General features: G+C 46.8%; 1 protein-coding gene across 1 annotated transcript; it reads left to right on the top strand.

The window, feature by feature from the left end:
• Positions 1-4,825: 4,825 nt before the first annotated feature.
• Positions 4,826-7,627, top strand: LOC125882590 (potassium voltage-gated channel subfamily A member 1). Its single transcript, XM_049566376.1, has one exon. The coding sequence runs from the start codon at positions 5,180-5,182 to the stop codon at positions 6,932-6,934; it is 1,755 nt and encodes a 584-aa protein (XP_049422333.1). The 5' UTR covers positions 4,826-5,179; the 3' UTR covers positions 6,935-7,627.
• Positions 7,628-7,999: the final 372 nt, after the last annotated feature.

Raw genomic sequence — 7,999 nt, 5'->3', positions numbered from 1 at the left:
TGATCGCAGCCTTTCAAAGTAAATGGATATGTACAAATGCAGACGCACTGCTTTCCATAGGAAACATTTGTGAGAACAGCCTGAAACTATTGTCAGATAAGCCATCAGGTTGTTTACTGGGGTAATTCTGTGATCATTTGGTTCCACTAACAGTGGTACACATTTTATCATCAGGTATTGACATTACATGTGTTGTGGCATGAACTATACGATCTATGAGCATAACATTAGTTACATTTGGTGTCTATGTATGTTAACTTGTCTTAAATGTAATAGATTTTAGTATTAGGCCTATTTACACCACAAGTGATGCTTTCGCGTAGCGCTTGAGAACGATCTCTGTTTACTCACGTTTTCATGCCAGCGAGCATGTTAACAGTTTAGAGCATTCACACCGCATCCGTTCTACGTGCTGCTTGAGACGTGCTGCTTTCCTGAGCAAGCTCGAAAATTGAAGAGACGCTGATTTTTTGCGCAAGTCGCGAGCGAATGGTCGCTGTATTCAACAAAAAGTCGACATCTACGGTGGCCAAGAGAGGTCATAACACACGCAAACTTGTGTTTAGTAGCAATACAAAGCAGACAAAGACTACTTACCCATTTGTAGTGCTAAATATTTATTCTCCAACCATTGGAATAATCACTGCCGCATGAACCTGTGGGTCCAAACTCACTTATTCTTCTTTGGTGTTAATTGGAGATTTGCAAACATGGTGCACTACCACCACCAACTGTTCAGGTGTGGTTAGTATTTTGACAGGACAGCAGCGGCCACTGTGCGAAGCGTCTGTTCGGTTTTGGTGTGAATGCAAGTGTGTTGACGCTACGCTTGTTGACCGCTTCGCGAATGCATTGCTTGCGGTGTAAATGAGGCCATAGATTTGTGGTCAAGTTGTGGATATTTGCAAAATGTGGCATTAAAGGAGCTCTATGTAAGAAATCTAAAGCAAATAGTCATAAATCCTCCTAATATGTCGCAGAGACTAAGGAATAATGTTCATATGACATACTGATCTCACCGACAACAATAGTACAGCCAGAATATTCACATTTAAAAAACATTTTCACAGTCTGCAAATCATGTTTATGTTTTGAATTTGTGTTTTGGCCTGTTGCGCCACCCACCGCCGTCTACCAGTCACGCAGTCAGTAGAGTCTCAGCATCAGTTACAACTGAGCTACAGCAGCACAGCAAGCAGCATTAGCAGTGTCCCGGTACATAGCATTAGCAGCCGGCTCCTCCTCAGCTGTATCCCGGCAGCAGTGTCAGCAGCAGAGAAGCCAGACTTGCTCTAACGGTCCGCTGGAAAACCGAAGATCAAGGACGCGGCGACGCGGCCCTGCCACAGCAGCTGCCCTCGGGCAAACAAATCAGTCTCCAGCGTGCCGCTGTCCAGCAACCTCGAATCTGTAGAGGAGGGGGGGCGGACACGACTCGCGGCAGTATTTTGAATTTGAGTGCAGTAACCGTTTTGGCCACATTCTTACATACAGCGCCTTTAACTCTGTAGATCAGCTGGTGAAAGGACCAGCCAGTATCAGCCACAGACATTCAGAATGTGCCATGAAAGCATGTTCACTATAATACAATAAATGAATAGAGGAGAAGACAAGTGGGCAAACAAGCAGATATAGCAAGCAGATAGTTTGGCGACTGATAATCGTTCGTCAAACGTTGCTGATAATGCTCCGCACCAGTTGCAATTTGCGAGAAGAAGAAAAACTGTCAAAACTTGTGACGGCCATTTCTGTTAAGTGCACAATGGCTGTGTTTGATTTAAGGGAACACTACCCTAACAAAATCTGTGCACTATGCAAGTAAGAACAGAGTGTACACAGTGTACTACATGGAGGTGTACTGACAGAAGCACCTGATTTAAGACACAGTGTTTGGTTATGCATCCTCACAGTTAGAAATGGTTTTGTTTACTACTTAGAGAAATATGTTTTCGGAGCACAGGGTCATCAGTACGTGCAGCTCCACTGCTGATTGATTAACAGATTTAAAACTGCACCTTTAAGAACCTCCAGTTATCCTTTTCAAATAATAAAACTAAACTGTGCTTTGTAGGATTTTACACACAACAACACCTCCCCCTCTGAGATGGCACAATTCAACGTGGCATCGACCGAAAGATCAGAATCTGTCATTTGGTTTCCTGTGCTGGTTTCTTTGTGTTATGAGCGAGAAGTTACTGATAAAAACAAAACAATGATTTCAGAGAGTGGATGTTAGTGAGACCAGAGAACAAGGAACAACTGTGGTCTTTATATCACAGAGGAACATGTGTGTGTGTTTGTGGAGGTAAAGAAAGGAGCCGTCCATCTCCTTCAAAGGCAGCAGGACGAGGAAACATCAGGATAAACAGTGCAGAGTACAGAGTGTGGCCCCGGGGCCCGACCTTGCATCCACAGAGCAGAAGAGGAGCTCGGACACAAAGACAACAAAGAGAGAAGACGTGAAAGAGTTCATGGATGTCATCATGTGGAAGCAGGTCTTTGTGCTCCGCCTGTAAGGAAATGAATTTGTGTGCATTAAGGATGTTTGAAGAGAGACTCTGATGTTATATAAGATCTAAGAAGAGAACATGAAATATAAAAACAGGACAAACAACATGAAACAGTGGAACACGGACAGTATAAATTAAAGTCAACAGCACATAAAGTACCAGCTACAGTAAAACACGACACGCATTAATAAAATAGAAATTTGGAGTCAGAACTATTTTTGTTACTTTCAGGATAATCCACGGAGCTTGTTGTGAGCAGTTTCATGTAGGAACTTTTCTTTCTACACCCAACAATTATATCATGGTGCAGAAGGAAGTGTGCATCTACTCATGGACAAGGGGTCTTTCCCAAATCACCTTCTACACCCTCTCCCTGCCCACTTTCTGTTTCTGCGTTCATGCGGAGGGTTGACCACGTAGACCAACTAGTGAGGAGTGGAGGTGAGTTATAAAACCCTCCGACAACGAGCCTGCACCGACTTACTGACCATGTGCAACACTGTATTGTGTTTGTCATGGAAGACGCTAAGTACAAATAAAGTTCCGCGACAAACTCAACCTGCTCAAACTAAGATAGACTTTTACAGGCCGATTGTCATACAGACATTAACATGACCTCATCACATATCGATGTTTGATCATGGACTTTCCACGTCAAGAGACAACGTCCAAGGTGGTGTGTTGGTTGTTGACATTCTGGGACGCTGTGTCAGGACAGCCTGTTACATGCATTGTCTGTTTTCAAAATACACTTCTGTTTTCACAGGAAATGTACAGTTTGCATACAGTCTCTTTCAAAATAAAAGCACTACATCAGTACAACACCACAAATTGATTGTTTTCCTCCAACAACAAACACACGTGGTTACGTTTAGGAAAAAAGAACAGGGTTTAGCTTCACATTCTTACAGGACATGAACATCGCTCTCTAAGGTGAAGGTTGGTGTTTGTTGGACCCATCCACCAATCGTCCCACCCTACGGACATTCACCACCTTAACTTTCTTCTTGTCCTGCTGCATTTCCCCGACGCCACTGAGCACTGTCAAACCATGACAGCAACCAGCAAAGTATCATGCTGACGTTATAGGACGGCTTCTTTTGTCAGTGTCTGACGCCGCAAGTCACCGCCCAAGCGCCAGATTTCGACGACTTCGGAGTGAGACTGAGTTGTATCCACAACATAATAACGTACGAATGAAACGTATCTATGGAGCGCATAAATGTACAATGCCAACATTTTTTTCTGGCAGTTGGGTGGAGAAATTAGATTGTTGCGGGGGGGGGGGGGGGTTGGTCCTGACTCAGGTGGAGGAGTGTAAGTATCTCGGGATCTTGCTCACGAGTGAGGGTAGGATGGAGCAGGAGATTGACAGGTGGATTGGGGCGATGGTCAGGAGCTCTGGGTAGTGACCGAAAGAACACGGGTACAAACATCCGAAATAAGTTTCCTCCGCAGGGTGTCTGGGCTCAGCCTTAGAGATAGGGTGAGGAGCTCGGAGTAGAGCCGCTGCTCCTCCTCATTGAGAGGAGCCAGTTGAGGTGGTTCGGGCATCTAGTAAGGATGCCTTCCGGACACCTCCCTTGGGAGGTGTTTCGGGCATGTCCAACTGGGAGGAGACCTCGGGGCTGCCCCAGGACACGCTGGAGGGATGACCTGGGAACACCTCGGGGTTCCCTCGGAAGAGCTGATGGAAGTGGCTGGGGAGAGGACTGTCTGGGCTTCTTTGCTGAGACTGCTGCCCCCGCGACCCGGACCCGAATAAGCGGAGGACGACGAGTACGAGTACGAATATGAGTACAAGTAAATTAAATTAAATTAAATTAGAAAACTCCACAGAGCATTTGGAGACCAAAATTGCAAGGTAAATCATGTCGGCAACAATATGGTGTAATTTTTTCTACATGAGAGAAAGGAAAGAAAAAATGGAAACAAATCTTTTAAGTTGAAAAACTCAGCACAGGAAGAGTTCAATAAAAGTTTGAAGGCAGAGTAAAGTGGTTGGATGATTGTGTTGGAAAAATATGGCTGTATTTACTTAAGTTATCAGGATACATTTATATAATTTAGAGCAAAATAGACCTCAAAGTATCAGCTTAATGTGATGTAATTTGTCTCTGTATCTTTTGTTACAGTAAAAATTAAAGACCGAAATCAGAAGTCTGTCCAGCACGCGCTTCGTCACCATAAACCCAGCAAATGAACAGAGCGCGTGCCCGCCCCCAGAGAGAGAGAGAGAGAGAGAGAGAGAGAGAGAGAGAGGATGACAGCTTGTCTCACATCCACAGACATTTTCAGAGGCGGCTAAACGGTCTGAACAGCACTTTTGACGTCAGGAATAATCATTACAGCCTACTCTCTCATCCGGGTCCTCTTGCTCTCCTCTCCTCTGGTTTTAATATTTACTTCATCCACAGCAGGAGCAGCAGGAGCAGGAGCAGGAGCGGCGGCGGCTTACAGCCTTAACGACAGCAACAGCAACACATATGCATACATGTAAAGAGGAGCAGCGGCTGGAGGAGCAGCGGCCGTGATCCAAACCAACTCCATCTCCACCTGTTTTTATTTTTTAGAACTTTTTTCTTCCCTGAATTATCGGAGAGGATGTTTGCGTTCCGGCTCAACAAGTCTCTTCTATTTTTCACACAGTAACTGTGGATGGCTGCGGAATGGAGATAGCCTTGGTGAGTTTTGAGAACGGCGGCGCTAAAGGGAGCGGTGGTGGTGGAGGAGGAGGAGGAGGAGGAGGTGGTGGAGGCAACAATGCCGAGGAGAGCTGCCGGAACGCGCTGGATGTCCCTCAGTCGGGCTTCGTTCAAACTGGACTTGGAGAGGACTACAGTAAAGAGCTGAATACCCGGGGGAGTCCTCAGCAGCAGCATCATCCTCCTCCTCCTCATCATCAGCAGCAGAGCTCCTGGAAAATCAACGACATGAACAACACTTTCAGCTGCAGCGAAAACGCCATGGATGCGCTTTTACGCGCGGACCACAGTCCCCATCTGTTCGACGAGGACATGCTGGACATGGACATGGACACGGAGAGCAACGAGAGGGTGCTCATCAACATAGCCGGGCTGAGGTACGAGACCCAGCTGGGCACCCTGAACCAGTTCCCTGATACTTTACTGGGAGACCCCGCCAAGAGGATAAAATACTTCGACCCGCTCCGGAACGAGTACTTCTTCGACCGCAACAGACCGAGTTTTGACGGGATTTTGTATTTCTATCAGTCAGGAGGGAAGATCCGGAGACCTGTCAATGTGTCGATCGATGTGTTCGCGGATGAGATTAGGTTTTATCAGCTGGGGGAGGAGGCCATGGAGAGGTTCCGTGAGGATGAGGGGTTTATAAAAGAGGAGGAAAAGCCGCTGCCTCAGAATGAGTTTCAGAAGCAGGTCTGGCTCATATTTGAGTATCCGGAGAGCTCCAGTCCGGCTCGGGGCATCGCCATCGTGTCTGTGATTGTCATCACCATATCCATCATCACCTTCTGCCTGGAGACGCTGCCAGAGTTCAGGGATGAGAGGGAGCTGCCGGTCACCAGCCGGCTGGACAACAGCACCGCGCCCCGGCCGTCCCTCACCTTCACCGACCCCTTCTTCATCATCGAGACCACATGCGTCATCTGGTTCACTTTCGAGCTCTTCGTGCGCTTCTTCGCGTGCCCCAGTAAGTCGGAGTTCTCCAAGACCGTCATGAACATCATCGACATCATGTCCATCATGCCTTACTTCATCACAGTGGGCACGGAGCTGGCGGAGCAGCAGGGCCAGGAGCACCAGAACGGGCAGCAGGCCATGTCTCTGGCCATCCTGAGGGTCATCCGCCTGGTCCGGGTCTTCCGGATCTTCAAGCTCTCCAGACACTCCAAGGGGCTCCAGATCCTGGGGCAGACTCTTAAAGCCAGCATGCGGGAGCTCGGCCTCCTCATCTTCTTCCTCTTCATCGGAGTCATCCTCTTCTCCAGCGCCGTGTACTTTGCAGAGGCGGACGAGCCGGAGTCTCACTTCTCCAGCATCCCGGATGCCTTCTGGTGGGCCGTGGTCACCATGACGACCGTCGGCTACGGTGACATGAGGCCGGTGACGGTCGGGGGGAAGATCGTGGGCTCTCTGTGCGCCATCGCCGGCGTGCTCACCATCGCGCTGCCCGTGCCCGTCATCGTGTCCAACTTCAACTACTTCTATCACAGAGAGACGGACCAGGACCAGTCCTCCCTGAAGGACGAGCCCAACAGCGGCAGAGCGAGTCCCGAACTGAAGCGCAAAGGGAGCAAATCATCAAACAAGTCTCAGCAGGACGTGGAGAACAACGACGGGGGCGCATCGGTGGAGAAGGCGAATATCAAAGCGAACAGCAGCATGGACTTCAAGAGATCCCTTTACGCTTTTTGCTTGGACACGCGGGAGACAGACCTGTAGTCCTGCTGTCCTCACTTTATTATTAAAAAAACTATTAAAGCCCATAGTTGTTTAGAGCAAACCCCCATTAATGGGCTCTTAAGTCTTTGCACATAGCAGTTGGAGGATCAACACATTGCAATCCTGAAAAGTTTTAAGAGCGACGGGGTTGATTTATAAAAAGCACATTTTAATCCCTCTCATCTGGTGAGCACATCCATCAGAGGAAAAACTGTTTTGAACAAACCACAGTGCATGTGATGCAACACAGTGGCCCTTTAAAGCAGGAACACCTAAAGAACATTAAATGAAACTCATGGATCAATCAAAACAGGACATGTGCTGCAGATAATCACGAGCAGGACTTGGAATAATTACTTGACATCGCAAGAGGATTAACAGGACCAAGCAGACTCTTGTACATAATGTAGGAAGCAGTCCATGTTCAGTAGTGCAACAACTGAAAAACAAGCCAAATTTTATTTTTTCGTACCTTCCCTACAGTTAGTCGTTATGTTTACGCTGAAAAGTTGCAGCAGATGTGTACATATTTCCCACAAGCCTACTCTTTATGAATCGGATTATGGTGTTATCGTAGATCTGGAGTACAAGCAAGTATATTTTTGAGACGCAGACACCTGTTTTTCCTCCGCTCAGGTTCTGTCAGAGAAGTGAGATACTTTACCCTTTTTTTCTAAATGAGAGCTGATTCACTCAGAGGACCTAAAGAGAAGATTCTTAGCCTTGTTTATGATCATTTCAAACTAAAGAACATTTTTGAATTTTTTTTTAAAAAAAGGACAAAATGTGGAAGTAAACTGAGGGAATGACAGCTAAGAAAAGAGGACAGAGCAGAGACCACCTGGAGAGATCAAGCAACACAGATACCAGGTTAGTGACAAATGTGGTTTAAAATCTGTTTGTGTTTGGTGGGAATTTGCAGTGATGTGCAGATTTGGTCACTGATGTGACTTCATAGAGTGAGATGGTGCTGAAAGAACAGCTCCTCATGTACGGAGTACCATTAGTGACAAAATTCAATCCTTGTGTCCAAGTGCCAAAACTGATACTGATATTGCAGAGTCT

The sequence above is a fragment of the Epinephelus fuscoguttatus genome, linkage group LG22 (genome assembly GCF_011397635.1).
Source record: "Epinephelus fuscoguttatus linkage group LG22, E.fuscoguttatus.final_Chr_v1".
NCBI classification, from domain to species: domain Eukaryota; kingdom Metazoa; phylum Chordata; class Actinopteri; order Perciformes; family Serranidae; genus Epinephelus; species Epinephelus fuscoguttatus.
This window is presented reverse-complemented; position numbering and strand designations above follow the sequence as displayed.

Bases quoted from the DNA above. Each gene is read 5' to 3' on its own strand.
- LOC125882590 (XM_049566376.1), top strand. From the start codon at position 5,180: ATGGAGATAGCCTTGGTGAGTTTTGAGAACGGCGGCGCTAAAGGGAGC.